The 21901-nt window shown below is 41.6% G+C and overlaps 1 protein-coding gene across 2 annotated transcripts in view; it reads right to left on the reverse strand.

Moving 5' to 3' along the window:
• Positions 1-5170: 5170 nt before the first annotated feature.
• Positions 5171-21901, reverse strand: part of GEMIN6 (gem nuclear organelle associated protein 6) — a 29408-nt gene continuing 12677 nt past the window's right edge. Inside the window, exons 2-4 of one of the 2 annotated variants that reach the window (XM_067007760.1) lie at positions 9707-9886; positions 8973-9116; positions 5171-6115 (exon numbers count right to left, since the gene is read on the reverse strand). In XM_067007760.1, the coding sequence (XP_066863861.1) occupies positions 5740-6115; positions 8973-9097 (501 nt within the window). In that variant the 5' untranslated portion in view covers positions 9098-9116; positions 9707-9886 and the 3' untranslated portion in view covers positions 5171-5739. Of the gene's footprint in view, positions 6116-8972; positions 9117-9706; positions 10078-21901 lie in introns of those variants that run through there. The other variant, XM_059078840.2, reaches the window with a different exon arrangement.

Raw genomic sequence — 21901 nt, forward strand, 5'->3', positions numbered from 1 at the left:
CCGATTTCTCCCAAAATTTATAGTAATCCGTAGCCTTGACCCTAGTATTCTAGAGTCTACTTCAAGAAGCATCATGGACACTCCACCATTTCTCAAGTAAAACTGCAAATGCTTTAAATTTCATTAATTTTATTGAAAACAATTCATGGAAAAAAATCAATTTCAGCCATAACATTTGGAAGAAGGTGGAGAGTTTTAGGAAATCAGATGAACAATGGGATAGCAAGATACACCACAGAGGCTGGAAAGTTTGCTCCAAGATCAAAAGATACTCAGTGAGGGCTTCCCTGGTGGCGCAGTGGTTGAGAGTCTGCCTGCCGATGCAGGGGACACGGGTTCGTGCCCCGGTCCGGGAAGATCCCACATGCCGTGGAGCGGCTAGGCCCATGAGCCATGGCCGCTGAGCCTGTGCGTCTGGAGCCTGTGCTCCGCAATGGGACAGGCCACAACAGTGAGAGGCCCGCGTACCACAAACAAACAAACAAACAAACAGATACTCAGTGAAAGTCCTAACCACCTTCTGTTCTGAGAAGTATCCTTCACACCAGTTGTGTTCAAGGACTGCCCTGGCTACCGCCTCCAGGTGGCAGAGCCAACTTTGGGGAAGGAACTCCCTCCAGTAATCTGGAACCAAAGGAGGAATCAGAAACAGGTGAGTTAACTCCTAGGGAGAATCTGAGCCGAGGGACTGGCTGGCCCAACTCCCTAAGTAGGCAGGTTTCCATAGCAGAGCCAGATTATGTACCCTCTTTAGCACTCAGGTTTTGTTTGCAAGGCAAATTTTTAAACAAATCAGATGACTCAGTTGCCAAGAAAGTCTCTGTCTCCAGCTCAATAGTCTGACAGCAAATAATTATACCAACACCAGTGCACCTGTCCCTAGGTCAAGGTTCACTCCTGACCAAACATTGGATAATTTCCTACAGGTCTTCTTTCCAGGCCTCCCTCATTTTGTCAGAATCCTTTCCATTTAATTTAAATTTGTTTTTATTCCCCTTCCCCTATCCACTGTCCAAGGACATTCCAGGGTTTGAGGGGAAAGGCACTTTTAAGATTATGGAACTTTACAAAGTTGTGAGGGAAGGCCTTTCTGTTCCCCAAAGCTTCTAAACTGCTTTTGCAAGTGTGATCTGGGACTGGTAGCACTACCATTATCTGGGAGTTTGTTATAAATGCAAGTTCCTGGCCCCTTACTGAATCAGAATCAATTGCTGAGCCCTACTCCCAATACGTGTTAAACAAGCCCTCCAGCTGATTCTGATGCTTGCAAAAGTGCGAGAATCACTGGGTTACATCCTGTTATTAAACAACTATGCAGGAAAGTAACAGCTATGTTACCAAACTGCTTTCAGGGCTTCCCTGGTGGCACAGTGGTTGAGAATCTGCCTGCCAATGCAGGGGACACGGGTTCGAGCCCTGGTCTGGGAAGATCCCACATGCCGCGGAGCAACTGGGCCCATGAGCCACAACTACTGAGTCTGCGTGTCTGGAGCCCGTGCTCCGCAACAAGAGAGGCCGCGATAGTGAAAGGCCGGCACACCGCGATGAAGAGTGGCCCCTGCTTGCCACAACTAGAGAAAGCCCTCGCACAGAAATGAAGACCCAACAGAGCAAAAATAAATTAATTAATAAACTCCTACCCCAACATAAAAAAAACCCTGCTTTCAAAGACCCCCTAAAACCTGAATATTTTAAAGTATTTCTTCCAAAAATACCATAAGATTCTTTTTATATGGATGACAGGGGATATAAGTCCACATTGACCCCTGGCAGACCAGGCTAGTTCAAGGATCTCCTAGGGAAAACCTTCCTGTAAAGAGCCGTATCTTTCTGTAAATACAAGCCATATCATTTTTGTCAATATTCAACTCTGCCACTATGGCTCAAAAGCAGCCACAGACAATACACAAACCAGTGGGTATGACTGTGTTCCAATAAGATTTTAATAAATGGAGACAGTAGCCTGGACTTGTCCCCATGGCCTGAAGTTTGCTACCCCTGTGCTAGGGAGTAAGCCGCTTGGGGTTCTAATCTGATGAACCCAGGGGTCAATGTAGACGTTCCCCTGAAAAGACCCCACAGGCATGCAAGCCTTGTAGTTGCCCAGCTTTGAGTCCAAAGAGAGAGCCCGGAGACAGCGACAGAGACATCAATGGTTTAATAGACGGGGATCTTACACATCTGAAGCAAAGTCCTGGAGCGACACCCTCACTGTGCATGGCAGACGGCGAGCAGGACATGGTGGCAGTCTTTGTCACCCAGGGGAGGAGGCTACCATTTATAGGGGGAACTGATGTCAGGCTGGCTCATTAGTTACCAGGGAAACCAGCAGCTGAGACCCATCCCTTACAGCCCCTCAGGATAATGACCAACAGGAGGGCAGATGTTTTCCTTTAATAAACTAGCAGGTGGAGCCATTCTGGCCTAAGGCTTAGAACAATCATTGGCGGGGGCAGGGGACGAGCACGTCCAGGTGAGCAGGGTGTAGGCACAGCAGGGACTGGTCACGCAGGGCACGTACAGAGAGCAAGAGAACAGCCACCTTGAGCCATCTGACCACACACTCCACCCCTACACACCCTGCACGACCCTTACCATCTGGGTCCGCCCCTCTTATGCGATATTCCCGGGATCAGGTATCTACAGGGACACTGCAACCCAAATACTGCACATGCAGTACACACAATAGCAGCTGAAGAGTATCAAGAGTGCAAGACGTGGGCAAACTTTGAGGCCAGGCACTTTATCCGGTCAATTTTTCATGGAAATCCCAAAGAGGACATCTTGCTGTAGATCCAGCAATCAAACTCATTTCACGGTGAGGCCACTGTTATCACCCAGTCCACGAACAGATTACCTCTGCTCGGACTAGGGACAAAAATGTAATAAGATGTTTAACAGGCACAAGAGATCATGACCATTAACCAAAATACAAGCAGTAGCAGCATTCTCAGGTAATACTGCCCCTGCCTGTGATTTTTGTCCTGGCCTGCAGTACCATCCCACCTGTCCATCCTCAGTATCCATAGCCAATGCCAAATACAGGCAAGGTGGTAGAACAACAGACCTCAAGGCTAATATAATGGGGCCTTCCTCCAGTACGGGCCTGGATTAATTACGTTAGTAGTGGTAGGTGGGGCAGGTAGAAGACAGGTGAAATCTGTAAGTCCCTTTCTAATCCTATTCCCCACAGGGCAGCAAACCCAAACCATGGGGGAACTTACCTGCCAGTCCCAGGGCCATTTATTTTATAATGTGTTCCCCTGGAGGTAGATCCTGTGGCGAGGGCAAACGTGAATTATCACCCTGACTGGTAGTTGGCAATGGTCCCTGAGGTGGTTAAAAGGTGAACTCCGACGGTGCTGACTTGTTGCTTCTGGGTTAACATGGAGTAAACACTGGGACGATTGCTCCTGGGATCTTCAGTTATAGTTCGTAGGGCCTGAGTTATCCTCCTGGTCCACATGTAGAGAGCGGGTTTCCAGTCTCAGGTGTAGTCCACTCATCCTTTCGACTAGCCTGGTAGCAGTGGGGGCGTAGGGTAGGTAGAAATGACAGTGTGTCATTTTCTTTGGCCCATTTCTGAATTTCATGGCCAGTAAAGTGGATTCCTTGGTTGCTATCCATGTCCACAGGGGTCCCATGTCACACACAGCTGTTCCAGACCCTGAATTATGGTTTTTGCATTGCTCTAGGACTCGAGTAGGCCTTTTATAATGTCTTCCACCTGCTATAACTCTTTGTAGACTGTGTATAGCTGCTGTTCCATCACACTGCATCACTGCTTTGCCCCCTCCCATAGCCGGGAACAGAAGCCCAAGAGTACTCTTATTATTTTGCCGTTGCCATAGGTCTGAACCAAACCCTTCCAGGTAGCTGGCCATGTCCAATTCACAAACCTGTCCCTAAGTTAATACCCCTAAAGCCTGTCTGTAGTTGTTTAAGGGTGGTAGGTTGGGGGTGTACTTGCCCTTTGTGGATAATTCAGGTCCTGACGTTTTGTCTGTATTCACCAGCCATCCCAGTGCAGTCAGATGAGCCACGAGCATAGGGCTGCTACTTTTAAACTCAAAAGAGACTGAATTTAACAGGATATCATCAATACAATGGAAGAGAAAAAACACCTTTCATGGTAGTCAGCTGCCACAGGGCTCCACGTTAGTGGGCAGCCACCTTGGGATCTCCCCCCGACTCCCCACTGCCTCCTGCAACTTTCCGTCCCCGTCCTTCCTTCCCTACATCTTGGCACTCACGGGACTTCCCTAGGCCTCCTGGCTGGCTCCTGAATTGTTGGGCTGCACCTCGCAGGTCTGCAAGCCTTGTAGATGACCAGCCTCGAGACCGAAGAAACAGCCCAGTGACAGCGTCAGCTTATTCGACAGGGCATCTTACCCGTCCGAAGCAAGTCCTGGAGAAACACCTCCACCGTGCAGGGCAGACGGCAAGCGAGACGCAGCAGCAGCAGCCTTCACTACCGGGGGGAGCAGGAGGCTACCTTTTACAGGGGGAACTGACGTCAGGTTGGCTCATTAGTTACCAGGGAAACCAGTAGCTTAGACCCAACCCTTACAGCTCCTCAGGTTAACTACCATCATGGGGGCAGGTGTTTCCCTTTAATAAACTAGCAGGTGGAGATGTTCTGGCCTAAGGATTAGAAAACAATCACTGGCTGGGGCAGGGGGCAAGCACATTCACATGAGTAGGGTGTAGGCGCAGCAGGGACTGGTCACGCCAAGAGCAAGAGAACAGCCATCTTGAGTGGCCTGACCATACAACCCCCAAACTAACAATCTGAGGTGCTTTTGTAGGCCAGAAACCTCACTGACTGGCTTCCAAGGGGTAGAATCAGATGTAGTGAAGTGTAATTCTGGCATTCTCTCCCCTCAGTGAAGCCTGACAAGGGGAGTAGAGACTCTAGGAAGAAAGCACTGTGACCCAGAAGCCTGTGCTAAACCCATCAGGCAAAAGAACTGGGTTGAGCTCAGCAGCAGAATACCTGCCACACTTACCTTTTTCCTCAGAGATATCAGCCAGTGCTCACTTTTTAAGGCTTTGAGAGTTTATAAGGTTTATGTGTTAAGATTTTACCAAAATGTTCAAGTTTCAACCAAAAAAAAAGCATATATTCTGATTTAAGCTATTACATCATTACACCAAACTTTTTTTTTTTTTTTTTTTTGTGGTACACGGGCCTCTCACTGTTGTGGCCTCTCCCACTGCGGAGCACAGGCTCCGGACGCGCAGGCTCAGCGGCCATGGCTCACAGGCCTGGCTGCTCCGCAGCATGTGGGATCTTCCCGGACTGGGGCAAGAACCTGTGTCCCCTGCATCGGCAGGCGGATTCTCAACCACTGCACCACCAGGGAAGCCCCCCCCCAATTTTTTTAAATAAACGTTTTAAAACAGACACATCTAGTTAGTGCAAGGGATGTAACAAGACTGTGATTTTACCTTAGCATTGAATATAGTATATATAGAATATAGTATATTGAATCTAACATGTTGCATCTTTTTCACATACATTTCTTGCCTAACAGAAATGGAGGTGTATCTCCATCAAAAGGAAAGGCTCTTATAATTCTGATGTCCCTATGTTAATTTTATTTGTTTGTGATGTCATCTTTGCCCAGTTCACTTATTAGCACTGATAATCCCCATCTTTGATTTTACCAAAAACCACAAAGAATTTTCAAAAAATGAAGTCTTATTTCAATCAGTGCATCCATAGTTCTTGGCCTCTCATTGGGAAGCTGCAAGGTGTCCTTGAATAAGATCCTGAACACGGGACAAAATAATTTCATTAGAACTGTTGCAATTTTCTGGACCATATGGTGGGTCTATAGTCAAGACCCCAGCCACACAGAGAGTCCTTCGTGAATCTCCCTCTTCAGTGATGGGGATGTGGTTCTTCTCCAGCCATTTCTTCAGGCTGTTCTTTCTCTCTTCCAGATCCTCAGGGCTGTACGCCTCACAGTCTCCAGACATGAACAAATGCATCAGCTTCTCTCTCACGCTATGGTCCCCTTCATTCACAATTTCAACAGTCTGCATAGCATGTCCCATAATTCCGGTCACAGACATGCTGCCATCTTCAAGGAAGTTCACAAGGACAATACTATGGAGGAAAAGTAAGTTCAGAGCACAGTTGCAAAAGAAAAACCAAAAGGCCCATAAACCTATGGAAGAAGTGGTGAAATGAGAGTCAGCATCAACCCCCAAAAGGTCACTAGAACAATAGGGAATGCTCTTCCCAGTTTTAAATTAATCCTCTCACCACCAAATGTTTTCACTTGTTCAATACGAATTCGAATTCTCTGAGGGTCCTAAACTCTAAGCCTTTTGTCCAGCCTAGAGCTAATCATTGTGGGATGTCATTAAAGCATTACTTAAAGAGTTATGAATGCTTTAAACGTGTATTAGGAAAGAAGATAGGGTACAGATTTAACTTTTAGAGTTAAAAGGCAACTGAATAACTCTCCTTCAGAGCAGACCAAAGAAAATAACACAGCACAAAATTAATGAGAGAAAACAAAAGAGTATGCAACTAGAGAGTGTCATACTAAGTGAAGTAAGTCAGAAAGAGAAAGACAAATACCATATGATATCATTTTTATGTGGAATCTAAAATATGGCACAAATGAACCTATCTACAACACAGAAACAGGGAATTCCCTGGTAGTCCAGTGGTTAGGACTCTGTGCTTTCACTGCCGAGCGCACAAGTTCAATCCCTGGTTGGGGAACTAAGATCCGTAAGCCACCTGGCGTGGCCAAAAAAAAAAAAACAAAACAGGAAAACAAACAAATACAGAAACAGACTCATAGCCATAAAGAACAGACTTGTGGTTGCCAAGGCGGTGGGGGAGAGGGACAGGGATGGACTGGGAGTTTGGGGTTGGTAGATGCAAACTATTACATTTAGAATTGATAAACAACGATGTCCTAAGGTATAGCACAGGGAACTATATTCAATATCCTGTGATAAACCATAATGAAAAAGAATATTAAAAAGAATGTATATATGTGTATAACTGAGTCACCTTGTTGTACAGCAGAGATTGACACAATATTGTAAATCAACTATACTTCAATTAAAAAAAGAGTCAATAAGAGGATCATCAAAGCCAAAAGCTGGTTCTTTGAAAAGGATTTATAAATTTCACAAAACTCAGGCAAGATTAATAAAAAGAGAAAGAAGGCACATATAAATAATATTAGGAATAAGGTAGCAAAAAGTAATAGTATAAAATATTAAGAACAAATTTAGGCCAATAATTTTGAAATTGAAAACAGAAAACTTCCTAGAAAATATAAATTTCTACTACTGACTCAAAAAAAAAAAAAGAAAGAGAGAATGTAAATAGTCCAATAATCTTTTTTAAAAAACCCGAAATAACCAGTTTAAAATCTTCCCCTGGAGGGGGGAAAAAAGGCCCAGACAATTTTACCAGGAAGTTCTATAAAATTTTCAAGGACCAAACATTTCTAATCCAACCAAATTCTCCTATGGACTATAAAAGGGAGACTATGCCTTAACTCATTTAATGAGGCTAATATAACCTTGATACCAAAAGCAGAGAAGAACAGGATTAAAAAATAAGACTATAAGCTAATCTCACTCATGAATACAAATGGAAAAATCCTAACTAAAATATGATATGATATGGTGTATGACATGATGTGATGCAATGTGACGTGATGTGAATTTCATTTCTGTGGTACTTTTCCCCAAAACCTATAACCCCAGTCTATGAGAAAACATCACAGGGAATTTCCTGGCAGGCCAGTGGTTAGGACTCTGCACTTTACTGCCGAGGGCCAACATTCATTCCCTCATTAGGGAACTAAGATCCTGCAAGCCATACGACACAGCCAAAAAAAAAAAAAAAGAAAAAGAAATCATCACACAAACCCAAATTGAGAGACATTCTATAAAATACCTCACCAGAACACTTCAAAAGTGTCAGGGTCATGAAAAACAAGACTGAAAAAATGTCACATATCAGAGAAGACTAAGGAGACAAGATGACTAAATGTAATGTAGGACCTTGGACTGGATTCCAGAACAGAAAAAGGCCATTAGTGGAAAAACTGATAAAATCCAAATGATTGTAGTTTAGTGAATGTAAATTTTTAATTCCGACAAATGTTTGACAGTTGTGTAAACTGTTAACATTAGGGAAGCTGGGTATATAGGTACTCTCTGTACTTTCTTTGCAATTTTTCTGTAAATCTAAAATCATTCCAAAATAAAGTGTGTGGATCACCACCTTTAAAGTTGCCTTGCAAAAAATAAATCTGATCCTAATCAAACCTCTAGTTATGAATACCAGTTTATAGGAAATACGAAGGATAAAAGAACATGTTAAACTATACCATGATAAATGCAATGAGCTAAATCCAGAGTGTGTTGAATTCTATAGACAAATGATTCCATTTCTTCAACAAATAAATGACACGGAAAACCAAAGAGAGAGAAAGTAGAGTTATAGATTAAGGTTCTTCAGAGACATATCAACAAATTGATATGCTTAAAAAGATACTTTGGAGACAATCAGAAAAATCTGAACTCAAACTAGGAATTAGCTAATATTAAAGTTATTAGTTTTGCTAGGTGTTATAATGGTATTGTGGTTACATTTATTAGAGTCTGAATCTGCAAAGAGATATTGAAGGATTTATGAACAAAATTATGTCTGTAATTGGCTTTAAAATATTTGGAAGGGGGAATAATATACTACTCTCGTCACATTTGTGTATATTTGAAATTTTCCAATAAAATGTAATAAAAAAGGAGTGTCCCATTTCTACGAACTTGGTTGGTCTGACAGAAATCTATAATTAGAACAGTACTTAGATTCAAAGGAAATTAAATTCTTATGTGGGAATAATTAGCCTTTCATTTATTTGCTTTCTTAGTATGGATGTAACAGTGCAAAGGGGTGATTTCTGGGAAGCAGGACCCATACTCACTTGGCAGAGACTGGGTCTATGGTTAAAACCCATCCTTTATACTCCTTCTCACTGGCTGTCACTCTGACTTCTTTGTAAGTGTAATCTTGCCATTCTAAGGGGCCTTTCTTCATCCATTCATTCATGGTTGCCAGCTGGCTAGATCTAAAACAACCACCAGTTCGGATTAATATATATGTCCCACCCAGGCAAATGTCTTACCCCAATCTCCATTCTATAGGTAGAGAACACCTGCAATTTGCCTCCAGTTCCATATCAGAAAGACAGTTAAATTTTACTATTCAGTCTGAAAGCCACGGGGACATCGAGTTGCCGCGGGGCCCAGTCTGGGGTAACTTATCTGGCACACTTCTATTTCACCTCCCAATCCCATTCCAGATCGCCTTCACGCTGGCTTTGATCTCCAGTCTGCAGATGCTCAAATCCTTGAACTGTGCTCTCCTTCAATCAAAGGAGCTCACGCCACACGACTCTTAGCCAAAAATGAAAAAGAAAACTCCTCTGATATCCACCCATTCCCTCTCTGGCTCTGTGTCTCCGCTGGATCCCGCCAGGTAGAGGCCCCCGGATCTGTGACACTTTCATTTTAAATTTGTTTGGAGGATGAGTAAACGAAGGGGCAGCAGCTAAGGCTCTAGAGCTGATGCCCTGGTAACCCGAAGCCGCGTGATACTTAGAGCTGTACTCAAGCCAAGTGATACTTAACGTGTAATCCTGACAAATGAGATAAATACCAGTTAAAACTCCTAGCACCGCCAGGTCCTCAGGAACCGCGCTGGAAGGAAGGAGTCTCTTGAGCCGAGCCTGCCGGAGTCCAGCGTGCTTTGCGCCGTGTCGTCACTTCCTTCCCCCAGAATTCTCTGTTTTGTAGTCCGTAGCCTTGGTCACACCTCGAAGTCTGAGAGTCCCGAGGCCTGGAGTGATGAAAGCGGGGTGCAGGGTGCGGAGAGGGGCTAAGATTTTTTTGTAATAATAATAAGAAGAAGATTTCTTGTTCGCTAGGGTCCGCCTTTCACTGCCACGATGGACATTTTAATAGGAAAGGCTCGTGCCACCTCTTCCTTGGGAGTGGAAGTGGAATTCCACTTTTGCCATGAACCCTCCAGGTAAATCCTAAAGCTCTAGAAGTGTGAGGTGACAGTGCCTTGGAGAAGAGCCACAGAACCAATGTATTTCTTCTTTGGCCTGTGTAAGGCAATTAATATGTCTACTCTTTTGGGATGTGCCTTTGGTACAGTCCTGAGGGTGTGCAGGAGCTGGAAAAAAAGCGTAGGATTGGGTTGAATAAACGCGGGAGTGGAAAAGTGCAAGAGACTCGCTTCCACCACAGATTTCTGGTCACCAGAGTACTTCGTTGGCTTCTGGCATGGTCCAGAATTTTTTCCAGACTATGATCCTAAAAAATGGTACAAGGTGGTAAATGTTGATTCAATTCCTGCAAATGTGAACACCAAGGGAAATTTACAAAAACTGAGTTAAAGGACTGTCAAACCACGGTACAGAAAACACCGACAGTTAATCCGCTTTCCCCTCGATACTTGGGATTTGAGTTGCATATAATCCTTGAAGTTATTGTTTCTTAATGTCATCATTTCAAGTAATCCTTCCCCAAACCTTCACTCATTGAATGATTGGCTTATGATATTAATGTGGCTTTCATAGATTAGATTTTGCCATCTAATCTACAAAATCTAACTCATCAGTTAAAGCCCTCTATAAATCTACAAAGAGCTAATATAAATAGCAGTTATTATTGTTATGGTACTGTGAAGTAAAATATTTGAACTCATAAAAATTCAGCCTAAAAGATAAAAGCAATTTGTGACAATTGGTCATTTGCATTTTAAGCCTACTATCTATACTGCAGAATGAAAGACTTTGGCCTTTGTTTTCTACAGGTAAAAGCTAGCCTCAAGCTTAAAGTTACCCCCTGTAAAGCAATGAGCGAGAGAGCGCCATTTCCCTCCCTTCTCTCCCCTCTCCCTTTAGGCTCCTAAGTAAACTAAAGTCTCATTCCCAGTATCCACTGATACAAATCACTGACTTCTAATAGAGTGAGTCCAGCGCATTACCTTACACAAGTTCTCAGAAAGACCCTCTCCTGCAGCCTGTCCTCACTGAGTTCAGAGTGTGGCACTTCCTTTCCCTGGTCAACTCCTGCTCTTGGTCCCCCTGGAGGCTCCCTCATCTCCAGTTGATGTCCCTTCTCTCACATTCTCTACTCTTCTCCCTCTCTTTCCCCACCCACTCCATCCATCTCCTTCCTAAGATCTATCTCTCTCTCAAACCTTCACATTTAACCCTTTCCTCTGCCAAGACCAAAATTGCTTATTTTAGATTTTGGAGCACATTTAGTTTAGTAAGAAATACATTCTAAATAAACTTTTCTTAAATTCCCTGAGGAAAATCAGAAGGTAAAAACATAACAACATAATTGTCAATAGTCTTATGCTTTTTTACTTTATCATAGTGCAAAGATAAACCCACCCTGCCCTGGCTAAACTATCACAAATTTCAGTTCACAGTGTTGAGTCTTAAAAGTAGGTAAAAAATGAAGTGGGGGTGGGAGTGGTAATTTACTGAGTATATTTCATGAAAGGTCAGAAGAGAGTAACCCTGGTCATTTTGGCCCAAGATTTTTTTAGTGTTCTTGCTTTTTCGTTCATTCAATAAATAGAATGCATTAGAAATATCCATTCTTTATCTCTGTTTATTTATCAAACATATATTGTGTAATATACATGCTACGCTTTCTGTTGAGAACTAGGAATTAAACTAATTGTAAGAATGTTTTGCCTCTGGGGAGTTGACAACGTCTTCTTGTACTTGTAACCAACTATGCTAGCATTCTACCTGGAGGTGGTAGTAAATGAAGGGGCGGAGAAGGCATTCTTAGAAAAGCTTTTTAAACACATACCCCTTGAACTTGATTTATAGGCAATGAGAAACACCCACAAAAAATTCTGTGTCTATGGGATACAGAACCTGATCAAGGGAGGTTTGGGCTGGATTGAAGAACAGTGGACAGGGGGTTTTAGCAACACTGGTTTCAGTTTGGTTAAAACCTGTAGTGTCCTGGCTCCTGCACACCACTGACTGTGCTCCTACCAGCTGTATGATTTTGAAAGTCATTTGCCTTCTTAAATTTCAGTTTCCTCATCCATAAATGAAAACATGGGATTAGATGACCCAAGATCCTGTCAGTGCTAAATTTTCATGACTGAGACATACACAGTCACTTAGGAAAGCCCTGTAAACTCTCAGGGCAGGGGCCATGTCTGTTTTATTTACTGCCATATACACCACCTCTAGCAGATTGCTTGGTATATAGTAAGATGCTCAATTTGAATTGAATTTTTATTTCTTAATAAAAATTATATTGTATTAAGCTATATAGCACCTAATATGTGCCATGCACTATTCTAAGAACTTGCACATATTAACTCATTTTTATGAGTGAATAAACAGACCAAAGACAATGGGAGATATGTAAGTAATGGAATGATATGGTTAAATTGGTGTATTAAAAAGGATGCAGAGAAATTGGATGTGGGGAAAATAGGGAGGTATAGAGCATATACAGCATACAACTTTATGTAAAATGTAGCCTTTCTACTAAAACAAAGCAGTGGTATTAGGCGGAAAAAATTCCAGAACCACTTTCCAAATGGAAAGTCAGTTCTTGGGAGGCAGTGTCTCCAAATTGATTATCTGACTAGCCCAGCCCAGCCCAGCCTAGCCCTACCCAGCCCTGTCTACCACAAAGAGGGCAGATCTGTTTTCCCAGCAGTAGAGTGAAGACAGAATTTTTTCCTAAGAGAAAAATGATTTGAGGGCTTCCCTGGTGGTGCAGTGGTTGAGAGTCTGCCTGCCGATGCAGGGGACACGGGTTCGTGCCCCGGTCCGGGAAGATCCCACATGCCGCGGAGCGGCTGGGCCCGTGAGCCATGGCCGCTGAGCCTGCGCGTCCGGAGCCTCTGCTCCACAACGGGAGAGGCCACAACAGTGAGAGGCCCGCGTACCACACACAAAAAAATTATTTGAACAGACTCTGGTGACTCTAAGGAACTAAACAAATGTAAGGCATAAAAGTTTATAAAACTGCTTCTGTACCATTGTTTCTCAAATATGCCCAGATAATAACTTTATGGCTAAAAATCAGTGCCTTTTTTCCCCCCATTGAGTTCCTCTTATTTAACCAAGTAATCAATCTAAGTGGTAAGATGTACATGTTTTACACAGATTTTTTTTAAAAGTTTTATTATTTTTTGGCTGCACTGCACAGCATGTGGGATCTTCATTCCCCGACCAGGGATCCGGCCCGCGCCCACTGCAGTGGAAGTGCAGTCTTAACCACTGGAGCGCCGGGGAAGTCCTGAGATATTATTTTTATTTGAAAAAATAAGTGGAGTTAACCATTTTAATTTTTCCCTGGAATTGCCTTGGAACAAAAAAGGATGTTCAGTACTGGGTTCCGAAGAACTACTGCAGTAGTCCAGACAGGAAATAATAAAGTCCTAGCATAAGTTGATAGCAGTGGAAATGAAAAGGAGAGAAAAAAAAAGAACAGCTTCAACAAATATTTAAAAGGAGAAATCAAAGGATTCAGTGACTGTTTGGGGGCAAGGACATGTTGAGAACTGTGACACTAGGCCTTTAACAGAAATTCTCTTTGTTCTTTTATTCATTCATAACTTCCTCTTCCTTTTCATTTTTCAAGTATCTCAGGCCTCCAAATAGTTATCTACAAAATTAGATAAGAAAATTTCATCATTAAATAAAAAATGCTTCAATAGGCCTATATCTGTGTTTATGACACAAGAAGGCAACAGTGAGGTACCTCCTCCAAGCTCTTATAAACTAACCCTCAACATTAAATAAAATGGGTGTGATTAGATCTATACATTTGAACAAGGAGACCATCTATCATCTGGGTAATCAAGAATGTGGAAATGACCAAATTCTAAACTAAGTGAGTTTGTTGTACCCTCTGGAAGCAGGACCGGAATGGGACTATATTTTAGTAAATGGAAACAGTTATATTGTATCCTACTTGGACTGAGTAACCCAGGGTTGGCAGAAGGCATAGAAGGAGGAAAGTCAGCAAGCAAAAGGCTGGGAGGTATTTCTTAGAGACCCTGAATCTGGAAGGCAGGGGCTTTCCAAAGATGTATGCATATTGTGGGGAATGGATGATTCATGAAGTCTCACCCTGGCCTGGAATAGATGTTTCTAAAACTATCTGCCTCCTTGTACTCAGATTCCATGCCCACCAGACTGCCTTGTGACTCCTCTACTGGCTTTCTAGGTACACAGTTTATCAGGAGAGATGGTTCTCGAGACAGAAACATCAACACTTTCTAGTCAATAGAAAGGAATAGACCAGAAGTCACAAACTAGGGCCAAAAAGTCTTATCAGCAAGTGCAGATAGGTTTAATATCTGCACAGTGTTTAATTTTGTCTTTCAGTTTGAAAGCCTTTAGATAGGTTTTCTCTCTCTTCTTCACAACTAGTTTCCACCACTTTTATTGTTTTACACTTGGCTGATTCACATATTTACATTACCTGTCTGATTCCTAAAGGAAATTGAGTTTTCAACTCTGGAATAGTCACTACTACAAATGAATAAATTAGCAGAGTAAATTATACCTTAATCTCTGGTGAGTTTGGTGAGAATCAGCCTCAATGTGTCTAGTCAACCCTTGGGCCAGTTAAAGGCCAGAACCTGGGCTGTGGGTAGCAACTTCAAGGAAATGCCAGTTGCAGGATTTCCTGTTAGATCTCCATACAGACTTCTCCAGGTGATTTCTTGATCTCATTGTTGCCTTGCCCCCTTTTCAACTGTGCCCCTCTGATACTATTTTGTAGCTTATTGTTATTCACACGTGTGCTGTGGCAGTTACTGTAGGTTGGTTCATTTAACAGTCCTTTCCCATAACCTCCTAATGAGGCTGGAAAGCTAAAACTTAATCTCCATCTTCCCTTGCTGGTAGAAGTGACCATATGAATGCTTCTGGACAGTGAGATATACATGGAGGTCCCTAAGAAGGCTGTCCCTTCTGAAATAAAAAGGCAAAGTCTCCTAAGAAGGAGAAAGCCTTTTTGGTCCTTTAACCATTTCTCCTCCAGCCTGCCTGGAGGTGAGGTAGCCTCTTTCCACCACAAGGAGAGATGCATGAGAAGGCCTATATGCCACACGGAAAAATAAAAGAAAGAAAAAGAGCCACAGCAGACCTGAACTGCCTACCTTTGTATTTATTTTGTTTGGGACAAATAAACTCCTCTCTGTTTAAGTAACTGTTTCAAGTGCTTCCACCCCAACAAAATCCTTTTCTAATTTATCTCCCTAATAAAGTCCTCAGGAGAGAGACCATGCTTTATCTTTATATCCTCAGTACGCTTTTCAATAACCACATATAGCAGGCAGTCAACATAGATTTGTTTAGCCAATTAATAAATTTGCTGTTTGGGGGAACAAGCTGGGACAAACAGAAAACCATAATTTAAGCAGAGAGTTACTTATTTCATAAGTGACCAAGATAAACTAAGAACAGGATAAGCAAATTGACAGGTCAAATTTTAGATTGGCAAAGCAGGTAACAAAGGGACTTTTGCTTTTGTCAAGAAAGAAATTTAAATCCTCTGCACTGAAGATTACAATGTATTACTATCCTTACTAGTAGTAGTAGTAATAATAAATGCATATTAACTCAACCTTAATGAACACAGAAAAGCCATGAGATCAGAACTATTATTACTCATATTTCACAGCTAAGGAAACTGAGGCACATAAGTCCAACGCCACATAGCTAGTTAGTGACAGAGCTAGGATACAAACCCAGGCAATCAGGCCAAAGCCTGCCCTCTTAACCACTATGCCATACTAATTAAACAATGCGGAATAACTCAAGTATAGTTGTTCACCTAAAAGTCTATTTTTAATTAGTGAGGAACACGTTCTTCCAAAGTAAGAGTTTCTAAATCCGAAATACCAGCTCTTCATTGTGCTCCAGATGGTTATTTGGACACCCAAAGCATTAAGTTAATGTGTTTCACCCCTGTGTTCTGGCAAAGCAAACTCTCCCAGCAACTTCTACCTCCAAGGGTGACTGCAAGGAGGATACACACAGCCAGAATTAAGGGTCTGGATATTAGGGACTGATTTTATCCCTAAAGCAGGTAAAGCCATACAAAGCCCCATTCCTACAGCTGCTGTTTACTCTCAGTTTAGCCCATGAACAATGGCAACAGGGTAGATGCAAGCAGCTTAATGATGTGGAAGAGCTGATTTTAAGAGGAATTATACCTTACGGAGGGCAACTAAAGAGAGCGCTATGCGGTAACTAAACTCTCCTGACTACAACCTAATCTTGTCTTTTTTTCTACCCAGTGAATCTGTTCTCTTGTCCTCCTCCAATTATCTTCAAAAGGCTTATGTGTGTGTGGAAGGGAGGCCTCTTTCTTCTCTATTCTGTGGCAAATTATAGGCCCATATTTGAGCTTCCTAATGAAAAAGGGTAAAATATACCACTGATCACACAGGGGAAGATATCTTCTCTGGTATAAAAAGCCAATGAAGGGCTTCCTTGGTGGCGCAGTGGTTGAGAATCCGCCTGCCGATGCAGAGGACACTGGTTCGAGCCCCGGTCCGGAAAGATCCCACATGCCGCGGGCCCGTGAGCCATGGCCGCTGGGCCTGCGCGCCCGGAGCCTGTGCCCCGCAACGGGAGAGGCCACAACGGTGAGAGGCCCGCGTACCACACACACACACACAAAAAGCCACTGAAAAGCATTGTGTACAAGGGAAAACCATTCAGAGTCTATGCTATTCAGTGCATCATTTTGAAATGTAAAAGTCTTTCTTCTTTAACGATTAAATAAAAACATTCATAGAGCACTGGGACTCCTAGTATAGCTACTTTCCCTATTTTATTTGTGAGCTGTATACATTATCTAGTGATACGTTAAAAAATATATTTTGTTTTTAAAAATGTTGTCTAACTTAATCGATAAATTCATATCATATAAGAAAGCCAGTACATTTTATAATGTACATCATTTGCCTTCTCTTTTTCAAAAATGCACATCATTCCATTTGCCAGTCTAAGACATTCCATTTTATAGGTATGCAGAAGGAAACAGGGAAAAGTCATGGCCAATTCATTTCTTCCTGGTTACTGGTCAGATTCTTAGCAGCTGCCTCTTCTTGCATTTCTTCCACAAAGAAATTATTTTTCTACGTGTTAACTGCCTTGCTGATTGTAGACACTTCACCCATTAAAAAACAAAACCACACTTTGTGTCTAAATCACTTTTCTTTAGCTATTTGTTCAAGGGCTATGTGAGCCCTAAACTGTAATCGGGCTTCCATGGAATAGTCTTTGTAGTTTTTTATGTTTTCTAGGTTTTTTATTGCACTGGCATAATCTCCTTTTAGATAGTATAGAATTCCCAGTTCATAGTATGAATACGGCACCAAATAGCAGTCATGTTTTAACAATTTCTCCTTTTGAATGACATGATCAAAGTAGTGCTCGGCCATCGAATATTTGCCTAAGTATTTCAGGCACAGATCTTTCAGTAAATTTAACAAACTTATGTCATCTGTGCCACACTCTTTACTTGGATTTTCCTGTAAAAGTTCTCCTCCTTTGTCAATTATTGATAGCTAGGTTGAAATAAGCTCTAGTTTTTTGCTCATGACTTGGAAACCACTCCAGGCATACATGAGTTCCAAAATGGGCTGTGCTGTACACCAGCCTGGAATGGTCACATAGCGCTGACCCTTCTCAGAAACAAACTTTTTTTTCTATTGGCACAGAAGTTCCTAAAATTCTGATTCTCAGGTTATCCACGTTTAAGAAGAGAGAGCTCATGTCCTCACTTACCGATTTCACAAATCAGAAGGAAGGACAGCCAGTAGGGAAGCTTTAGCGAACGAATATATTGCCTTGGACCACCTGCTGTGTTGAAACAGTAGCTCAGCATAGTGGTAAGCCTGCTTCCAATCCAGCAGAAAAATGTGGCACCACATGAGTTCCCAGTAACAGAGGTGATGAACCTGCTTCCATTCGTTCTGAGTAAAAATGCACTCCTCTAATGTTAATTGGGCATGTTTAAAATATCCTTTCAACATACTAAAACGTGCATGAAAAAATTTAAGTATGACACAGTTTGGAAATTTCTGGAGGTAGATTAGGGAGAGATTCTCTACAGCAGAATTGTGGCTCTTTTCAACACCAAAAGCTACGGAAGTATAATTGTAATAAAAGAATAGAGTCAAAACACTTAAGATATTATTTATATGGGATTCAGATGCACTCTCATGAAGCAAAGTCAAGCCTACCCCTCTATTGCCAGCATATCCAACAACATTGAGTAGTTTAAGTGTCTTTGGTGGCACAAGTGATAATATCAAATTGAATACTCCAAGTCCAAATTTTATGCCTCCAACCAGGTGTCTGTAAGTTTTACCTTGGTAGTTAGGTATCTGTGTTAATACTCGCTGACAGTCTTTGTATATTTGGTAACTTAACCCAACGTTGATCCTGCTTTTAAAATTAAGCACACTGTCATCCTGTATAAACTTTACAGTGGATTTCAAGATCAAACACTCAGCACAGCAGACTTCTGCATGCAATTCCTTTTCTTTGATAGCATTTATTCCCTGCTTATTCACTAGACGAGAAAAACTCATTATCCTAGATTTTCTTCAGAAACTATTACAGGTTCTCAAAGCTTCCTTTGTGGCAGTCATCCAATTTCTATCTCCTGTGGATCAAAAGTCAAGAAGGCCTTGACGACCATAAGGATACCATAAATTAGGGCATGGTACATGCTGTTTTTCGACCATGGATAAATGAGATGTATGGCATCTGAGAATCTGTTATTTAGAAATAAATACAATCCAGTTGTGCATTCCTCCAGGGAGGATATTAGATCCATTGTTGTTGCTGCAGGGATACTTTCATAGGCATCTTCGAATTTGTCCTCTTTATCATTTTCTCCCTTACTAAATGATGTAAGGCCATCCTCATTATTTTCTCTTTTATTCAGAGGAGGTGACATATTTGTTTCCCCCCTTTAGAAATGAGAAATATCTGAAGTGGAGTGATGTGGCTGCAATGAGGGTAGCTCCTGCTCTCCTGACTGGGGTCACTTCTTCCACAGCCTGAAGTGTTGCTGTTATAACAGAGGCAAACAAACTAATAGTTGTGAGGTGCAGCATTAGGATATCCTCACCTCTGTCGGACAAAGGGGAAAAAAAGATAATTTAACTAGATGAATTTCTGAAAAGTTCAAATCATCTGGAATGTACTAAAGAAAACATGCTCTTTTAGAACACTGGGAAGCAAATTCTTTGTAAACCGAAGACCTCTTTTGTTAACCATCCCTCCAGACTATCATTTTCATAAGATCATTCTTTTGTGTATTTGTGTTGTAGAACTGTACTATGACAGCTGTACAAAGAAAGTGAATTCTCTACAGGAAGACCTTGGGGGCAAGAATCTGGCGGGAAAGAAGACTGTATCTGCATAGGTCTCTAGTTAAGACTAGAGGAAGGGGTAAGTTGTCCAGACCAAAGACTAAAGATGATGGGAATTAAAAATCCACCCCATGCTATTCTTAGTACCACTGCTGTGCTTGTATATATTTTCATAGAAAACTAGGTCTTGATAAAATATTACGGTTAGTTGTGTAGGACTCTGGACATGGATAGTGCTGTGTAAACTAGAAAGATTTCCTCGCATTTCTGCAATTAGGAAAAGAACTCAAATGTAATAGTTTTGATCACAGCGTTACTATAGCGTCTTGGTAGGAAGGTGGGGTGAGGGTGAGAACAATGGAAAACCAATTCCAACTAGCAAGCTACTTAATATATTCATAATAATACAATAGGTTCAATTAATCTATTTGTAAAAAATAGAAACTGCAAAAAAAAAGAAACCACAGACAAAATACTTCAATAGTGAATTTCACAATGTTTAACAATAATTACAAATACAGTTTAAAATGTACTTTAATTCTGTATTTTTATATGTTAAAAGACAGGAGGGGAAAGTAAAACAGAGGAGAACATTCAAAGAGAGAAAAGCAGAAGAGATGCAGGTTTTTAAACAGAGGGAAGAGAGAAAACAGGGAAAATACGTTATATATGAGAAAAAATTAATGGGGGAGGACAGCCTCGAAGATATTATTTTAATAAAATTGCTTGTTTTTACACCGTAAGGTTTAGTTATGTTTCAGTATTAGCAACTGTAATCACTATTCGTTGAAAAGCTAAGTTAATTACACATTTAACTAAAAGGCTCAGCTCTGAGTGGAAAAGCTCTGAAGCCCATTAAGAGTAAAATTATTCTTGGGACTGCAGTAGTGGCTAGATTAGCGTTGGCTGGAGAAACCTAGATGAGGGCCATATTTAACTCAAGGACAAAGTTTCCTTTCCTCTGGCCTAATGCTTTCAAATTATATTCCCTAGAATCCCTATTCCCCAGTGAAGACAGCTCAAATTTTACTTTTTCTGAAACCTGTCAGCATAATCACTCTGATGGCATGCTGTATATATCTTTATTAGTATTTATCTCACTGCACTGTAATTTTTATACACCTGCTTTCACCACTGGCCTGGGAGCTTCAAGGCATGATTTGTATTTTATTCAGCATTATATCCCAGTTCTAGTACAATCCCTTGAACAAAGTAAGCATTAATAAATGGTTGCTAAATGGATTCGGGTGCCCACACATCTTTCTAGGAATTTCTTGAAAGCAAGCTGTGAACTTATCTTTCTGCTACTTAATTGCTAGGTTTGCTACTCCCAGAGTCACCATGTTACACATTAGAGGCTTGGACCTTATTCATTTTATAACTGAAAGTTTGTACTCTTTTACCAACCTCTCCCTATTTCCCTCGCCCCCCACTTATTCCCTATTCTTAATGTTCCCATAAGTAGACTTTTCTGCTAGAGAAATACTCCTGGCTGGTGGGCCTACTTCTGGCTGGGAGTTGATAGAAGGAACTAGGGAAGTGTCCCTCTATGCCTTCTAAATTCCGTCTTTTGGAAACAGCCTGTGTAAAGTCTGAAACCAAAAAACAGAAAGAGTTTGTTTTCTGCTCTCCAGCTACATGTGGGACCAGGTGGGTAAATTTGTTTAATTAAGGGGTGGCAGCACATCTGAAGTCACAGTAACTATCAACTTAGTCAAAAAGGTCATGTTTTGATTTCCTTCTGCCTCACTCTTGCATCTGTATCTCATTGGTTCTTAATTCAGGGAAGGAAAAGGGATGTTATTTGCTGATTCCCAAAGCCATCTCCTTCTCCTCCTTCTCTTGTATCTCCTATCTAGATGGCTGACACCATCATTCACCGTAGACTCTTTTTTTTTCTCCTCCCATATCCATCGGTGACCAACTCTGGCAATTTTACTTTGCTGAATGAGGTGCCTCTCTCTTGTCCTCCAACTCACCCTGGGCATACTTCTTTAACAAGGTTTATCCCTAAGTTTAGAAGATGGTAAAATGCAAAGACTGTGAAGTTAGGCTGCTAAGGTGTGAATCCTGATTCTCCCACTTGCTAGGCCTCTGTTTTCTCATCTGCAAATAGGGAATAATAGTACTTCTACCAAAAAGTGGTTGGGAGAATTAGGTGACTTAATACTTGAAAAGCAGTCAGGATAATATCTGGCATATATAGTAAATACTCAATATATTATTCTATACCCATCCCCCCATAGCCTGGAATATAGTAGGTGCTTACTGAATTTTTAAAACGGGATTTAGGATGCAGACTGCTATGTTTGGGAGTCCCAAAGCTTTTGGTGATAGAGGCAGAGTCATACTCCTATCATTCTTTTTCTTTAAAATGTGCTATCTGAAATGTCTTTTTTACTTTTACCTGCTTGTCTGTGTTTGCAAGGATCACTCTAGTGA

The sequence above is a fragment of the Kogia breviceps genome, chromosome 11, assembly GCF_026419965.1.
Source record: "Kogia breviceps isolate mKogBre1 chromosome 11, mKogBre1 haplotype 1, whole genome shotgun sequence".
Taxonomy (NCBI): domain Eukaryota; kingdom Metazoa; phylum Chordata; class Mammalia; order Artiodactyla; family Physeteridae; genus Kogia; species Kogia breviceps.